The sequence below is a fragment of the Leucoraja erinacea genome, chromosome 2 (assembly GCF_028641065.1).
Source record: "Leucoraja erinacea ecotype New England chromosome 2, Leri_hhj_1, whole genome shotgun sequence".
Lineage (NCBI taxonomy): Eukaryota > Metazoa > Chordata > Chondrichthyes > Rajiformes > Rajidae > Leucoraja > Leucoraja erinaceus.
This window is the reverse complement of record NC_073378.1, coordinates 6,683,376-6,700,568: the sequence shown is the minus strand read 5'-3', so window position 1 is coordinate 6,700,568 and position 17,193 is coordinate 6,683,376. Positions and strand designations below refer to the sequence as shown.

General features: G+C 43.0%; 1 protein-coding gene across 1 annotated transcript in view; it reads left to right on the top strand.

Annotated features, from left to right (window-relative positions):
- Positions 1–17,193, top strand: part of nkd2b (NKD inhibitor of WNT signaling pathway 2b) — a 170,833-nt gene that overhangs the window by 144,674 nt on the left and 8,966 nt on the right. Inside the window, exons 5-7 of the mRNA XM_055651305.1 lie at positions 7,153–7,280; positions 14,031–14,183; positions 15,720–15,838. Of these exons, the coding sequence (XP_055507280.1) occupies positions 7,153–7,280; positions 14,031–14,183; positions 15,720–15,838 (400 nt within the window). The remainder of the gene's footprint in view (positions 1–7,152; positions 7,281–14,030; positions 14,184–15,719; positions 15,839–17,193) is intronic.

The window sequence follows — 17,193 nt, the reverse complement described above, 5'->3', positions numbered from 1 at the left end:
CCTTCTAAATTCCAGTGGATATAAGACAGAAGTTGAACATCTTTGATGGGACTTTGGTTTAATCATCACTAGCCAGATTTGGTTGGACTATTTTAAGCATTGTGGTATCTTGCTCTCCATTACTAAAGCTGAGTGCCAATTGAAGGTTTTCTTGGAATAGAAGGTTTACCCTGGTCTCTTTCTGCTCTATAGACTTTTAAACCCGTCCTGCAAAGAGTTATCAAAAAGATAGATGACTTTTGCCTCTGCTGCTTATGAACTACACCGTCTCACTTTTTGTCCTACCCCCCGTGTTGATAGCCTCTTACAGGATTTTTATCCTGCTCGCTCTGATCTCATCTAGTCCATGAGTCATCTCACTAGGTTATGCCCAATAACATTCTATACCAACCAACTTATTTTTCTGAGCCCAGTGCTAGCTAACTTTGCTAACCTTTCAGATTCAGATTCAAATTCAGATTCAGATTCAATTTTAATTGTCATTGTCAGTGTACAGTACAGAGACAACGAAATGCATTGGACAATGAAATGTTTCCCTCTCCTGCAGTGACAACCCATTGTTGACACTAACCCTCTCTTCAATCGCATAAGACTCATTGCTCCTTCAAAGTATTCTCTCACATCCAACCTCCCCTTTCACACCCAGAGTCCTTGAGTATGCTGATATCTCCCAATACAATCTCGCCATTTTCCCAATACGATGTTTGGATTTTAATTCTTAAATGATAATCCTAATTTAAGAAGTGTGACATTCTGATGCAGTTTTGACAGTGTTAACTATTCCTGGTACATCATGATCTAATGATAATGTTTGCCACCCCATCTTTCTCCTTGCCTGTCCTTTATTATCCATCTGCATGGTCATCTACTGACATTACCCTAGTGCTCACCTGATGCTGCTGCCCCAGTTTGACAGTGCAATGATTTAACAATTATCATTGGGTTCCGATCTTATTAATTGTACTGCAAGCAAAAACATACCTGCAACAGATTGTTCTCGTGCACTTTAACTTTGACAGCAAGTCCCTGTTTCAGCTCGTCTGCTGTTTGAACCTTTCCATGCTTGAACCTTTGTTACCTTTAGGCTTGATTATTCCAGTGCTTCCCCAGGCAACTTCCATCATCTACCATATATCTCCTTATCACACCTGTGGTACCAAACTGCACTTCTTTCCTCTTCACCAACCTAAGACCTTTTAAAAACCTCATTTACTAAGATGGCACCAGAGTGGTATTGTATTGTATTGTATATCTTTATTGTCGTTTCCTGAGTATTCACATACCCAGAGGAAACAAAAAAACGTTGCTCAACCAGTGTCCATTCAGTGTGCATTAAAAATAAATAGAAATAAAAATACATATATCATGAACAAATTAACACTCTACTAAACATCAACAGGCGTTCCGATCGGCAGCGGCACGACAGTGGCTCTGCTGCAGTGTGTCCAGGTTGGTGGTTGGTGCGCGATACTTTGGCGGGGGGCAAAGTCCGTTTATCAGTCTTATAGCCTGCGGGAAGAAGCTGAGGAGCATCCTGCTGGTTTTGCAGCTAATGCTCCTGTACCTCTTCCCAGATGGCAGGATGGAGAATATGTGATGCGATGGGTGGTAGGGGTCTTTGATGATGGAGATGGCTCTGCTGATACATCTCTTCCTGTATATGTCCAGCAGGAAAGGGAGTGGAGCACCAATAATCCTGCTGGCGGTCTTCACAATCCTGTCTAGTTGGTGCCGTTCGTACGCCTTGCAGCTCCCGAACCAGGAAGTGATGCCGTAGGTTAATGTGCTCTCGATTGTCCCCCTATAAAAAGTTCGTAGGTGTGTAGTGGGGAGACCTGCTTTACGTAGTCTTCGGAGAGGGTGTAGTCGCTGCTGGGCTCTCTTGACCAGTGCTGTGGTGTTGGTTGTAGACATCAGGTCATCTGACAGGTGGAGTCCTAGGAACTTCACGCTGCTGACCCTTTCCACATCAGCTCTTTGTAAGTTTTTCCCAGAGAAAGATCTACTATCATCCGTTACAATTGCTCTGTTCTTTTTAGTCTTTTTTTACCTGTAATTATATACAACACTGAAAGCTATATTCTGCACACTATCTTCCCCTTTGCTCTATTTATTGTATTTGAGATGAACTTGATTGTATTCATGTATAGTGTTATCTGAATTTGTTTGGATAGCCTCATAAAACTCAACTATTTACAGTCAGGATTATATTATCTGTCCTGAATTCCACTTTTCTAACTCTCAAAACATTTACGAAGGAGAAGGTGCTTGGGAAGTTAAAAGGTCTGAGGGTGGATAAGTCACCTGGGCCAGATGGACAGCACGCCATGGTTCTGAAAGAGGTAGCTTTAGAGATTGTGGAAGTATTAGTGGTGATCTTTCAAGAATTACTAGTCGGGTGTGATCCAAGAGGAGGTTTATGAGAATGATCCTAGGGATGATAGGGTTAACATATGATAAGCGTTTCATGGATCTGGGCCTGTACTCGCTGAAATTCAGAAAGATGAGGGGGGAACCTCATCGAAACTTACCAAATAGTGAAAGGCCAGCATATAGTGGATGAGGAGAGGAAGTTTCCAATAGTGAGAGAGTCTAGGACCAGAGGGCACAGCCTCAGAATAAAATGATGGGCCTTTAGTGAGGAAATGTGGAGGGATTTTATTTAGTCAATGGTGGTAAATCTGTAGAATTCATTGCCACTGATGGCTGTGGAGGCCATTTGGGTATTTTTAAGCTGGAGTTGATTAGTGAGGGTGTCACGGGTTATGGGGAGATGGCAAGAGAATGGGGTTGAGAGGGAAACACAGATTGAATGGTGGAGTAAATTTGATGGGACGAATGGCCCAATTATGCTCCTGTGCTTTATGAATTTACGATGTCAAAATCTTACTTCATTAGCGGTGCTAATTAAAGTGTAAATTGTAGCTGTTGCAGTGTGCTTTGACGTATGCTGAGAATGTAAAATGTACAATGCTTGTTCCAAACTTTTAGTAGATGAAGGTATGCAGTATTTGCTCAGAAACTGTAGGAATTTAACTTTTGTTATTGGTTACGAGCTTTGGCGAGCTGTCTGCAGGCCAAGATAATTACCGTGAATGATACACTGAGGAAATAGAGTTGCCTTTGACCCAATTATTGTACTGCTTATGTGATTTCACATTGGGACTGTAAGAACTTTAAGAGTCTGGAACAGGAAAAGGCCATTTGGCCCTGTGCGTTACACATCTTGATCCCCTGCCATACATTCCACTGTTCTTTTTAATAGACGTGTCTGTTGTTTGCATGGGAGCAGTGTTCCCACTCTTTCAGAAATTTGTGAATTGGATAAAAGGAAGACAAATTGCCTGTGTAGACAAAGCCAGAAGGGAAAAAGATGATCCAGTACCAGAACATGAACCAACCAATTCTTGGGTCAATTCTAACTCTTCTGCATTGCCTTAAATGTGACCTAATTATTCAATTTGGGACCTGTATCTCTGCATATGTCATCACCTTATGAACTCCCCTACATTTTAGAAACATAAAATAGGTGCAGGAGTAGGCCATTCGGCCCTTCGAGCCTGCACCGCCATTCAATATGATCATGGCTGATCATCCAACTCAGTATCCCATCCCTGCCTTCTCTCCATACCCCCTGATCCCATTAGCCACAAGAGTCATAGAAACATAGAAACATATAAATTAGGTGCAGGAGTAGGCCAATCGGCCCTTCGAGCCTGCACCGCCATTCAATATGATCATGGCTGATCATCCAACTCAGTATCCCATCCCTGCCTTCTCTCCATACCCCCTGATCCCATTAGCCACAAGAGTCATAGAAACATAGAAACATGAAATTAGGTGCAGGAGTAGGCCATTCGGCCCTTCGAGCCTGCACCGCCATTCAATATGATCATGGCCGATCATCCAACTCAGTATCCCGTACCTGCCTTCTCTCCATACCCCCTGATCCCCTCAGCCACAAGGGCCACATCTAACTCCCTCTTAAATATAGCCAATGAACTGGCCTCAACTACCCTCTGTGGCAGAGAGTTCCAGAGATTCACCACTCTCTGTGCGAAAAAAGTTCTTCTCATCTCGGATTTAAAGGATTTCCCCCTTATCCTTAAGCTGTGACCCCTTGTCCTGGACTTCCCCAACATCGGGAGCAATCTTCCTGCATCTAGCCTGTCCAACCCCTTAAGAATTTTGTAAGTTTCTATAAGATCCCCTCTCAATCTCCTAAATTCTAGAGAGTATAAACCAAGTCTATCAGTCTTTCTTCATAAGACAGTCCTGACATCCCAGGAATCAGTCTGGTGAACCTTCTCTGCACTCCCTCTATGGCAATAATGTCTATCCTCAGATTTGGAGACCAAAACTGTACGCAATACTCCAGGTGTGGTCTCACCAAGACCCTGTACAACTGCAGTAGAACCTCCCTGCTCCTATACTCAAATCTCGGACCTAAAAGACTTCCCTCTTATCCTTAAACTGTGTCCCCTAGTTCTCGACTTCTCCAACATCGGGAATAATCTTCCTGCATCAAGCCTGTCCAACCCCTTAAGAATTGTGTACGTTTCTATAAGATACCCCCTCAATCTTCTAAATTCTAGCGAGTACAAGCCCAGTCTATCCAGTCTTTCTTCATATGAAAGTCCTGACATCCCAGGAATCAGTCTGGTTCCCTGCCTGGAAATGCTTTGATTGTGGATTTGCCATTCTTGTGCTTAGATTTGTTTCCCTTCATCCAGTCATATTTTCCTTCAAAAACAACCTCTTCTCTGATGGCCTATTGAGGATTCTAATCCGAGCTCACCATTGGGACCGAGCCTGTCTGAAGAAGGGCCCCAACCAGAAACATTTTGGCTTGCACTATTCCATTACCTATTGGAACTCAATTCCATAGTGAAATTCAATGCCACAGGAGGCTGTGGAGGCCAAGTCCATGGATATTTTTAAGGCAGAGATTGATAGGTTCTTCATTAGTACAGGAGTTATGGGGAGAAGGCAAGAGAATGGAGTCAGGAGGGAGAGGTTGATCAGCCATGATTGAATGGCGGAGCAGACTTGATGGACTGAATGGCCTAATTCTGCTCCTATCACCTATGAACTTATGAACCTAGTATTACTGATGATATGTTTAAGAAGGAACTGCAGATGCTGGAAAATCGAAGGTACACAAAAATGCTGGAGAAACTCAACGGGTGCAGCAGCATCTATGGAGCGAAGGAAATGGGCAACGTTTCGGGTTTCGGCCCGAATCATTGCCTATTTCCTTTGCTTCATAGATGCTGCTGCACCCGCTGTATTACTGATAATGTGTATTATTTATTATTGAATATCTATTTGTTGTGTAGTGTTAATATGCTTATAGCAAGTAAGAAATTAATTGTTCAGTTCCTGGTACTTGCAACAATTAATTACTCTTGACCCTTGACCATAACCGAGCTAAGTTTGGTGCATACTATAACTTGGAGTGTTGTTCTTGTTTTGTGTTATTTAATCTACAAATAAATAAAACCAAAAGTATTAGCCAGTACGTATAGGTCTAGAACCAAGTTTCTTATCTGTCTTCTGAGACAGCAAAATATAACAATATCTCTTGCCTTCCGATCAATGATTTATCTTGACACAGGATAAATAGGGGGTTACAAATTGTTGTTTGGGTATCTCTGGAAAACAAATAATCATCATTGGAGTACAAAATAAAGTGAGAAACTCTAATTGTGGGGTAAATGTGGCTGAATCTCCAAGTTAAAATGGATTGATAGTGTTTAACTATATAAATTGTGTTTAAACACAGGTCAGTTTAGTTTATTGTCACGTGTACCGAGGTATAGTGAAAAGCTTTTTGTTGTAATCTAATCAGTCGGCAGAAAGGCAATGCATGATTACAATCGATCAATTTACAGTGTATAGATACATGATAAAGGAAGAAAGTAAGAACTTGCACTCCTTAGGTAAGTACATGCCTCAAATAGACATCAAACTTCCAATGAAGTGCTGCACTATTTGAGGTGTCCTTTTGTTTTGCAAGATACTCCAAGGCCCTTTTATTGTCAGATGGATATGAAATATACCATGGTACTGTTCAAAGAAGAGTATATAGGACATAGCCTATTCCTGTACTGTTCTATATCCACGCCACACATGATGCCAAGACCAACTCTTATCTGCCTCCACTTAATCAATATCACCATTCCCTGCATATCCATGTCCAAATGTTTCTTAATTGCCACTATTATATCTGCTCCACCACCACCCACTGCAGCAAATCCCAGGAACCCACCACCCACTCTATACTCGAGTCTTTAACAACATCACGATTAATATTTAGGACAGGTTTGGAGTGTTATCGACCAAGCACAGGCAAGTGGGACTTGGGTAGCTGGGACCTTGTTGGCCAGTATGGGCGAGTTGGGACGAGGGGCCTGTTTTCACACTGTATTAATCGATCTATGGCTCTATCCCTCAACCAGCAATTTAAAATGGATCATTTAACTAAGTTACAGAGATAGGATGAATAAGTTAGGTCTTTATTCTCTGGAGCGCAGAAGGTTAAGGGGGGACTTGATAGAGGTCTTTAAAACGATGAGAGGGATAGACAGAGTTGATGTGGACAAGCTTTTCCCTCTGAGAATTGGGAAGATTCAAACAAGAGGACATGACTTCAGAATTAAGGGACAGAAGTTTAGGGGTAACATGAGGGGGTAACTTCTTTACTCAGAGAGTGGTAGCGGTGTGGAATGAGCTTCCAGTGGAAGTGGTGGAGGCAGGTTCGTTGGTATCAATTAAAAATAAATTGGATAGGCATATGGATGAGAAGGGAATGGAGGGTTATGGTATGAGTGCAGGCAGGTGGGACTAAGGGAAAAAAAAAGTTGTTCGGCACGGACTTGTAGGGCCGAGATGGCCTGTTTCCGTGCTGTAATTGTTATATGGTTATATTTTCTTTTAACTGTCAGGATATTTTACATGCATATTGGCTGCAATATTTAATGTATTAACATTATGGTAACCAAACCCATTTCATTAGTTATAAAGTACATTGTGTGCCCTGAGATTCAAAGAGTGCTATATTAATGCAAGTCATTTTTCAACAATGCTGCAAATTGGTAAAGTGACTTTGTTTATAATGACCAATTTTTCTTCTCCTCCTTCCTTCTCCAGTGGTGCTTCCCCCAGAAAAGATACAACCAGGCAATGGAATTACGTCAACTTTCACTCAAGAAGACGGAGAAAAGTGTCCCAGTAAAGAGACCTGTAAAGGGACAAGCAAGAAGAGGCTGAACTTTGATGTGAGTTTTGAAACCAAGATGTGTGTCAAGTGGTTATGGGGCATATTCTGTTGGCCTGAAAACACTGAGAACATTGTTGTTTTTTATCCTTCAGCAAAGAAATGATATTACAAATGTTCCTGTGTCAGTTGCAAGGAGTTTATTTATTGAAGATGGCAAAGGGTGGGTACTTCTACAATAGTAGTGTAGTTACGCTGAGTATGTGTAGAGTAATGAGCAATGCAATGGGGGGGAAACTTGTGTCTATACGAAAAATAAGCACAGATTCCTGCTGAGTGCAGTAACATTGTTGGTACAGGAGTGGATCATCCCAACCCATGTTATCTCTGTCAAGAGATTAAGGTGAAGATATTAGAATGCTTAGCAGGTTAGGTGGTGAGAAAATGGTATTTTGGGTTAGAGTTACAAGGAAAGCCTATTCGCATTGGATCTACTTCTGAAATGCCACAAGCATGCTGCAAGTATGAAATCTGTTGATAAGAACAATCTATTCCTGTGCATGGGTATATATGTGGAGGGGGGACAAATTGCATGGACCTGCCCTAAATTGCTGGGCCATAAGTAAATAAATTATGAAGTCAAATCATTCCATTTTCTTTTTGAGGGATGGCAAAGGATTTATGTCTGTTAAGATAATTAGGTGAAGATATTAGAATGCCCCTAGTTTAGGTGGTCACAGTGAAAAGGTATTAGTTGGGTGCTAGAGTTAAAGGAAAGCCTATTAGCCTCCTCCACTTCCCTGAAATGCCACAAGCTTCAATGGCAATGTGAACCAAGAACTCTCTATTCCTGTGCCGCACCATACATGGTGGAGGGGAAGTGCTTTTGGGTTACAACATTTCAAACTGTTGAAAGGATGGCAACAGTGGAGGAGAGATTTAGAACGGAGATTTTTTTTTTTTTTTCAGGACCTAGAGTGTGACATGTCTGTTGAAGACTATAAACCATCAGGAATGGACCTTTACTCTTTATGCTTTTGACAACAGTGGCAGGGTTACCAAGGAGGTACATTTATATTTGTCTTTGCTTCCAAGGATGTTATGGTGTTTTAAGTTGCGAATGTTAAATTAGAAAAACAGCCATGGGCGAGTTGAGAACTAGCAGCAAATCACAGTGATCAACTTTCTCTTACTAACTTTCTTCATTAGCCTCCTCCACTTCCCTAAAAGAGCCAACTTCAATGGCAATGTGAACCAAGACTCTGCCTTGCTGCCGCACCATGGTGGGTCTGGTGGCTGCTGTTTGACCTGTGATTTTGAAACTGTTGAAAGGTACAGATCCAAAGATTAGATGAGATAAGAACATGAGAAACTAGCACTTTCTTTTCAGGAGCTAGAGATAACATGTCTCAATGAAGACTTCTGCTTAAAGGAGATGGACTTTACTGTTTTTAGGATTGCTATTTCTAGTGGCATTGTTGCTAGGAGGTACATTTATATTAAACACTTTGCTGCCAAGTTTGTGGAGCGGGTAGAATAAAGTTGCGAATGTTGCCATTTGGGAGGAAGGCCATGGGCGGGAGAACTGGCAGCAAATACATAATAACGTAGAAATTTCCTCTCTTCATTCATGGTGAATTTCATTATCAGGTAGTGGAAGCTACCCTTAGATTATTGATAGTGAATGTAGATAAATGATTGTTGGCAACTCGAGGAACAGTGGAGAAATGTCAAAGAAAGCTGTTTAAGACCTGTTGATCAGCTGATTATATGACAGTGGGGCAGATCCAAGGACCTAGATAGAGATAAGGCCATGAGACACTAGAACAGAAGTAGGATATTTGGCCCACAGATAAATCTCAATGAAAGCTTCTGCTTAAACTGAGATCTCCTCAGTGTTCAGAGGACTGCTATTTCTATCGTTGTTGCTATTAGCCAGAAGGGCCACTTCTAGTGCAGTTTTGGATATAGCCAAATAAAGGGTACTGGCCTGGAGAACCCCTCTGAGGGGAGAGTCCAGAGATTCACCACTTTAAAATCTGGTACAAAAAATTTTCTCATCTCGGATTTGAAGGATCTGCCCTCTTATCCTTAAGCTGTGACCCCTGGGCCCTGGACTTCCCTAACATCGGGAACAATATTTAATAACTCGAGGAACAGTCCAAAATGTCACAATTTTGGAGTTTCTAGGATCCCCGTTCAATCAGCCATGATTCTATTTAATGGTGGGGCCGGCTTCCAGGACCTCATGGCCTACTCTTGCTCTTGTTTTCTTGTTTTGTGCTCTTGTTTGTATGAGGCAGTTGGTATAGAAGTGGTACTTTGGTGGTACTGGTAAGGAAGTGGTGGTTAGCCCATAACCAAAGCATTTCACTGTACCTCGATACATGTGGCAATAAACCAAACTAAACTAAGCTTAGTAAAATGGAGGAGGAGAGGCAGGTAAGGCAAATGAATGCCTGGTAGGAATTGAGGAGATAAGGAGGCAGTGAGTGGTACTGGAGCTGTGAAACATCTCTCCACACATTTTAGCCTTGTAACACGTAAAGCAATTAATTAGTCCCCCCCCATCAGTCTGAAGAAGGGGTTTGGCCCAAAACGTTGCCTATTTCCTTCGCTCCGTAGATGCTGCTGCACCCGCTGAGTTTCTCCAGCATTTTTGTCTACGAACACGTAAAGCAAATTGAGATGTGGAGAAATACTTTCGGAGAAGGCCAGGAGAGGTAACTTAGAAGTAATATGTTCAACAAGTGGTTTTGTTCATCTTAGTCCATCAACATTGTTGGCATGGGAGAAGCTGAGGCAACAGTATTATTCAAACACATACTTTGAAAATAGGAAATGAACAATCTCTTGTGGGAATTTCATGTGAGTTTAGTTTTTATTGCAGTGGGATTCCAGGAATGTTTAACTTGTTGGGTTTGGATCAGTCCTTGATCACTGCATGTTATTTCATCCATTATATTATACTTTTCTTTTAATCATTTTGCTGCAGTATCTGTTGTCCGTCATACAGCGCCCTCCATCATGTTTGGGACAAAGACCCATCATTTATTTATTTGCCTCTGTACTCCACAATTTGCGATTTGTAATAAGAAAAAAAATCACATGTGGTTAAAGTGCACATTGTCAGATTTTTAATAAAGGTCATTTTTATACATTTTGGTTTCACCGTGTAGGAATTACAGCAGTGTTTATACATACAGTATGTGTTTTATGCTGTTTGCCTTTTGGGAACCAAAGGTGGTCGTGCATTATTGATTGGAAAAGTAAAACGTGAACTGAATTACCTGTGTTAGAAACCTTCTGAGCTGTAGCAGGTACTTTTGTTTTTGCATGTGTTGCTTTTGGTTACTTGTTGACCAAGCAGTGACTGGCAGAGGTTGTAAAGGGAAGTGTAATCATCTGACTTGATTTAAGATTTGACTTGTCGATTGGTGGTTGTGGTACTGAATTGATTGAGTTGTTGCCTTCTACACTGATTGACATGTAATTTAAATTAATATCATATTGCCAATTGACTTGGGTTCAAGCCACTGATGTAGTGCTTCTCTTCAAGATGCCAAAGACAGCCTTTCACAAGTCTTTTGACTTTTTCATACTTTACAGAAAAAGGTCCCACAGTTTACCTCCCCTCCAACTAGGCATCAACTGAGTGCAACATTTGATTAGTCACCAACAGATTGCAAACAAGTCAGAGCCTTGGGTTGTTACACTGGGCATTTGCATGGAAACGCAAGGCAGATTCATGTCTGCTCACTTCGCATTCTGGTGATATTTCTCCCAAATGGCTGGGAATATTTACTAAGTCAATAGAACAAAAGTTGAACTGGGAGTGAGCCTTTCAGCCACTTGTTACTACTCTTCCATTCAGTAAGATCACGGCTGATCTTTTGCCTTGGCACCACTTTCCTGTACTAACTCAAAAATCCCATTATTCCATTAATATCCAAAAATCTATCACGTGGCATTTTTAGTTGATAATGTTACCACAGCCTACCCGGGTAGACAACTCCAAAGATTCTTTGCCTAAATGCTGAAGAAATTACATGGACAGTGAACACCATCACTCTCGTAAAGAAGTCACATCAGCGGCTATATTTCCTGAGGTCTCTGCGGAGAGCAAATGTCTCTCCGCAGCTGCTGCTGTCCTTCTACCGGTGAGCCGTGGAAAGCATCCTCTCCTATGGCATCCTGGTGTGGTTTGCTAGCTGCACTGTGGCTGAAAGGAAGGCACTGCAGAGAGTTATTAAAACTGCACAGAGCATCACAAACGCTCAACTACCCTCCCTGGATGCCATTTACAGAGCCCGATGTTTACGCCGGGCCCACAAACATCAAACAGGACTTATCCCACCCTGCCAATCACCTTTTCACTCTGCTGCCCTCTGGGAGGCGCTACAGGTCTCTGAAGACCCGCACTTGCAGACTAATTAACAGTTTCTACCCAGGTGCCATTAAAGAACTAAACTCAAATAGATAACACTGCGGGCAACACAACACAATTCGTGGTGCAATATAAAAATGTGTCTGCTGGAGTGTGCAACATAATGTGCAATATTTCTACTATCTATTTATTTATATTATTCATTGATCTTGCCGGGTAATATGAGAGTTAATATTTGATTGTGTTTTTGTTCTTTTAAATCATTTTATCCTGTGCCTTCTATTGTATATCACTGAAGGAGATGCACTGAAATTTCATTATACAGTTTCTGTGCAATGACAATAAAACGTATTCTATTCTATGACCTCTCTTGTCTCTGTCCTGAATGACTAACCCCACCCCCCATTTTTCCATTTCAAGGGGATTGCTTCTCAGTCTTGTAAATCTGCGAAACCCCAAGCTCATTCTACATAATCTCTTTTTAAAAATCAATTGCCTCCCCTCCCCTAAAATCAATATTGGGAATCAATCTGGAGAAGCTGCAGTTGTACAGGGCTCTGGTGAGACCACATCTGGAGTATTGTGTACAGTTTTGGTCTCCTAATTTGAGGAAGGACATCCTTGTGATTGAGGCAGTGCAGCGTAGGTTCACGAGATTGATCCCTGGGATGGCGGGACTGTCATATGAGGAGAGATTGAAAAGACTAGGCTTGTATTCACTGGAGTTTAGAAGGATGAGGGGGCACTTTATAGAAACGTATAAAAGGACTGGACAAGCTAGATGCAGGAAAAATGTTCCCAATGTTGGGCGAGTCCAGAACCAGGGGCCACAGCTTTGGAATAAAGGGGAGGTCATTTAAGACTGAGGTGAGAAAAAACTTTTTCTCCCAGAGAGTTGTGAATTTATGGAATTCCCTGCCACAGAGGGCAGTGGAGGCCAAATCACTGGATGGATTTAAGAGAGGGTTAGATAGAGTTCTAGGGGCTAGTGGAGTCAAGGGATATGGGGAGAAGACAGGCACGGGTTATTGATAGGGGACGATCAGCCATGATCACAATGAATGGCGGTGCAGGCTCGAAGGGCCGAATGGCCTCCTCCTGCACCTATTTTCTATGATTGTAACCTTCTACTGCTCATATACCGCATCTTCATTGAGTAGGCAGATTGGACCTTTTCAGTTTAGTTTCATTTAGAGATGTAGGGCAGAAACAGGCCCTTCGGCCCACTGAGTCTGTACCAACCAGTGACCCCCCCTACACTAACACAATCCTACACACCCTAGAGATTATTGACAATTTTACCAAGCCAATTAGACTACAAATCTGAACATCTTTGGACCAGTATACAATATTCCTTAGCCATTTCTACAATTGAAGCAAGGGGGCACGTGTTTGGAAGCTATTTTCTCAGGTGAGAAAATCGGAAGCAAGGGGGCACGTGTTTGAAACTAGCCCAGGGTCTTACCAGTCAGGAAGCACGTGGAATGGTGGAATTTTATCTAAAAGGTTTATGGATGCTTGCTTAATTATTAATGTCAGGCAATCATTTTTGTTAGGTTAGAGTATTGAGGGAAATGGGGCAGAGGCAAGCAGACAAATTGATACTTAACGTGTAAGAAGGAACTGCAGATGCTGGTTTAAACCGAAGATAGACGCAAAAAGCTGGAGTAACTCAGCGGGACAGGTAGCATTTCTGGACAGAAGGAATGGTTCTTGGCCCGAGAAGGGTTTCGGCCCGAAACGTTGCCTATTTCCTTCGCTCCATAGATGCTGCTGCACCCGCTGAGTTTCTCCAGCTTTTTTGTGTAACCTTCGATTCTCCAGCATCTGCAGTTCCCTCTGAAACAATGGATAAAGGCCATTGTTAGCTGTTTTTAAGGTGAAAATGAGATGGTTAGGGTTAAGGGAAACTAGAGATCGACTGTGGGATGCGAGAGGAAAAAAAAGCCGGGGCTACCTGAAGTGGGGTGCAGAAATGATCTGTGGCAACGTTTCTAATTTCGAAATAGCATTTCCTTCGCAAGCTTTGCACCCGCTGACCAGCTCCATCGATTCTCCAGCTTGCAGTCCCTCTGTGGATAAAGCTACTGAGGAAACTCTGCGAGTGCCTTGTTACCTGAAGTGAATTTTCTTTACACTTTTCTCCTGTTGCTACGAGGAAACTCTGCCTGCCTTGTTAATTTTTTTACTTTTTCATTTTTTAATGTAAAAATAAGTGCGTTGTTAAAGCAAACAGAGGCTTGGAATTCAAACAAAGTGGCTAGGCAGCTTTCATCTCTGAGATTCTGGATTTGTACAGGGTAGAGAAGAGTGTCTGAAAACATCTGTGGGTGCGTTAACAAGAGGAAATACTGTGCACCCAAGAAGCTTTCATTGTGATAAATGAAGCTGTTAACCAACTGTACATCTTTGTTTTACACACAGGATATGTCCAGCCTGATGCACACAATCTATGAGGTTGTAGATGCTTCGGTTAACCAGTCATCCAGCAGCAGCAAGACTTTGAGGGTCAAACTGACAGTCACCCCTGAACCTTCTCAAAGGAAGAAAGATGGCCTTGCCAACGGTCAGGGTCAGCCAGTTAATGTTTGTTGACTGTAGTGGCCATTTTGGCTTGTTTTATGTGTCACTGATTATGGCATGTGCCTTTAAATTTTAGACTGCCGATTATATTTTGGGTGGGATTTATGATGTATTTTGGGGCTTGTTTGGAGCTAAGTTTCTTGCGCAGAAGCTTAAGGACCTGTCCCACGAGCGTGCGCCTGCATGCGGCAAGCATGACCAAACCGGAAGCGGGGGCCGCGCGGAGGTCAAGTGATCCCCGTACAGGGCCTGTCCCACCAGCATGCGACCGCAAGCGGCGAGCGCGACCAAACCGGAAGCGGGGCCCGCGCGGAGGTCGAGTGATCCCGTACCAGTTGATGTGAAGTTCGAGCGAAGTCCACGGGAAGTTCGCGCTAGGCGTACGCCGTAAAGACGCTGTGTACGGCGTCGAGACGGTGCGCACGGCCTCAATGCCGCTGCGGGCCGGCAGGCCATTGCCGCGCGGAATTTTTGAACAGTGTCAGTTTTTCGGAGCCCCGCGTGATGTCGGGACCAGCTCCGCACAACTCCGTACAGCTCCGGCGATCGAAGTGGGACCGGCCCCGCGAGGCCGTACGGCTCAAGCGATCACGTTGGGTCGCGCTTGCCGCATGCGGGCGCATGCTCACGGGACAGGCCATTAAGGTTTTGGTTTAGTTTTGGAGAAGGTATACCTTAACCATGTCGTCCACTGAGCAGCTAGAGGGAGTAATCTCTTGAATGATATAAAATTCTGCCGCTACATTGACTCCTGTACCCTAAGCCCAACAGCAAATGGATTCCTTAGTCTGGTTCTGTCATTTAGTGTCCATGTTTGCTTCCATAACACATGGGAGGGACTACAGAACACTTTATTCATTTCACAACATGAAAAAAACTAAAGCTGCTTTTTCTTTTAAAACAAAATCCTGATTGAATTGCTGTGTCCTTCATAACACGATTAAGCCCATTATCAATTCATCAATATGTACCTAGTCACACATTCAACAAAATGATAGTGAGGTGAGTGTGGAGAGCATCCTCAATTCTGTGGCAGACACTATGGTTTGAGGCATAAATGGATCGAATTTTAAAGTGTAGTTTATCCTTTCCTCGGCAATATGCCTGAACTGCATCTGCTTAAGAGAAACCAGCTGGACAACATATATTTCTATTCCCCCAAACCGTTGTGCAGTCTCTAGATATGAGAGTCATTTGCCCCAATGTATGACTCATTTTGTCAAGTTGGTTCTCGGCCTTCTGGGGACCAGGATTGAAATCAGAAGTTCAATTTGAGTGCTAGTAGGTGAGAGAAAGGACAGACTCATTTTAATTCTCCGATGAATTCTATCCCCCGTCTCTCTCCCCCTCCTCTCCTCTCCCTCTCCCTCTCCCTCTCCCGCTCCCTCTCCCTCTCCCTCCCTCTCCCTCTCTCTCTCTCCCTCTCCCTCTCCCTCTCTCTCTCTCCCTCTCTCCCTCTCTCCTCTCTCTCTCTCTCTCTCTCTCTCTCCCTCTCCCTCTCTCCCTCTCTCCCTCTCTCTCTCTCTCTCTCAAAGCAGCCGGAGCAGGAATGAAGTCGAACATGGAGAGGAAATGAAGAGTCCAGACAAACGACTGTCTGCCCAGCTGAGGTACTGGAGGCTAAACCATTTCCTCAACACTGGATTTAGGTATTACAAGGATCATTGGATAGTAGATGAAGTGGGGGAAAAAAAACATATTCAACTGCAGGAGTTTTGAAAATTTAAATATGTTTCAGATTTTCCAGCAAAACGCGGCAAGTTACAAAGAAGTTTAATTCTGGTGGAGTCTCCCCTTAGACTGAAAAACTGACTACATAAGCTGCCCTGTAATGTCAAAGCCACCTCTACATTCTGTGGTATCAATGCTGATTGAGGAGCCATGAAATATAATCTTAGAGATTCTTTCAAGCAAAAAATGCTCACAGATTAATTGCATTTTACTCCTCTCATTTCTTAACTATTTTTCTCCAATAAACGGCACCTACAATTCTTATGTTTTTCCCTATAAATTGACTTTGCAGTATCTTTGTGTGTACGCATACGGACCCTTCCCAATCTTTGATCCAGATTGGTACATTTATGCTTCACTTGAACTTACTGAAAGGTCTCTCTGTATACAGTTCACCAAGTCCACACAAACTATCGAGCACCCGCCTTCACGGGAGGTTGGGGCTGAACCTGGGTCACTAGCGCTGTGAAGCATCATCTCTACTAGCTGTACCATTATAAATATTAACTTTATCTTGTGTAATGAAGAAAGTTCAAGTATGTGAGAAGAGACAAGTCGCAAAGAGTAGGAGTAAACGGGTCCTTTTCACAATGGCAGGCAGTGACTAGTGGGGTACCGCAAGGCTCAGTGCTGGGACCCCAGCTATTTACAATATATATTAATGATCTGGATGAGGGAATTGAATGCAATATCTCCAAGTTTGCGGATGACACTAAGCTGGGGGGCAGTGTTAGCTGTGAGGAGGATGCTAGGAGACTGCAAGGTGACTTGGATAGGCTGGGTGAGTGGGCAAATGTTTGGCAGATGCAGTATAATGTGGATAAATGTGAGGTTATCCATTTTGGTGGCAAAAAAAGGAAAGCAGACTATTATCTAAATGGTGGCCGATAGGGAAAAGGGGAGATGCAGCGAGACCTGGGTGTCATGGTACACCAGTCATTGAAAGTAGGCATGCAGGTGCAGCAGGCAGTGAAGAAAGCGAACGGTATGTTAGCTTTCATAGCAAAAGGATTTGAGTATAGGAGCAGGGAGGTTCTACTGCAGTTGTACAGGGTCTCGATGAGACCACACCTGGAGTATTGCTTACAGTTTTGGTCTCCAAATCTCAGGAAGGACATTATTGCCATAGAGGGAGTGCAGAGAAGGTTCACCAGACTGATTCCTGGGATGTCAGGACTGTCTTATGAAGAAAGACTGGGTAGACTTGGTTTATACTCTCTAGAATTTAGCAGATTGAGAGGGGATCTTATAGAAACTTACAAAATTCTTAAGG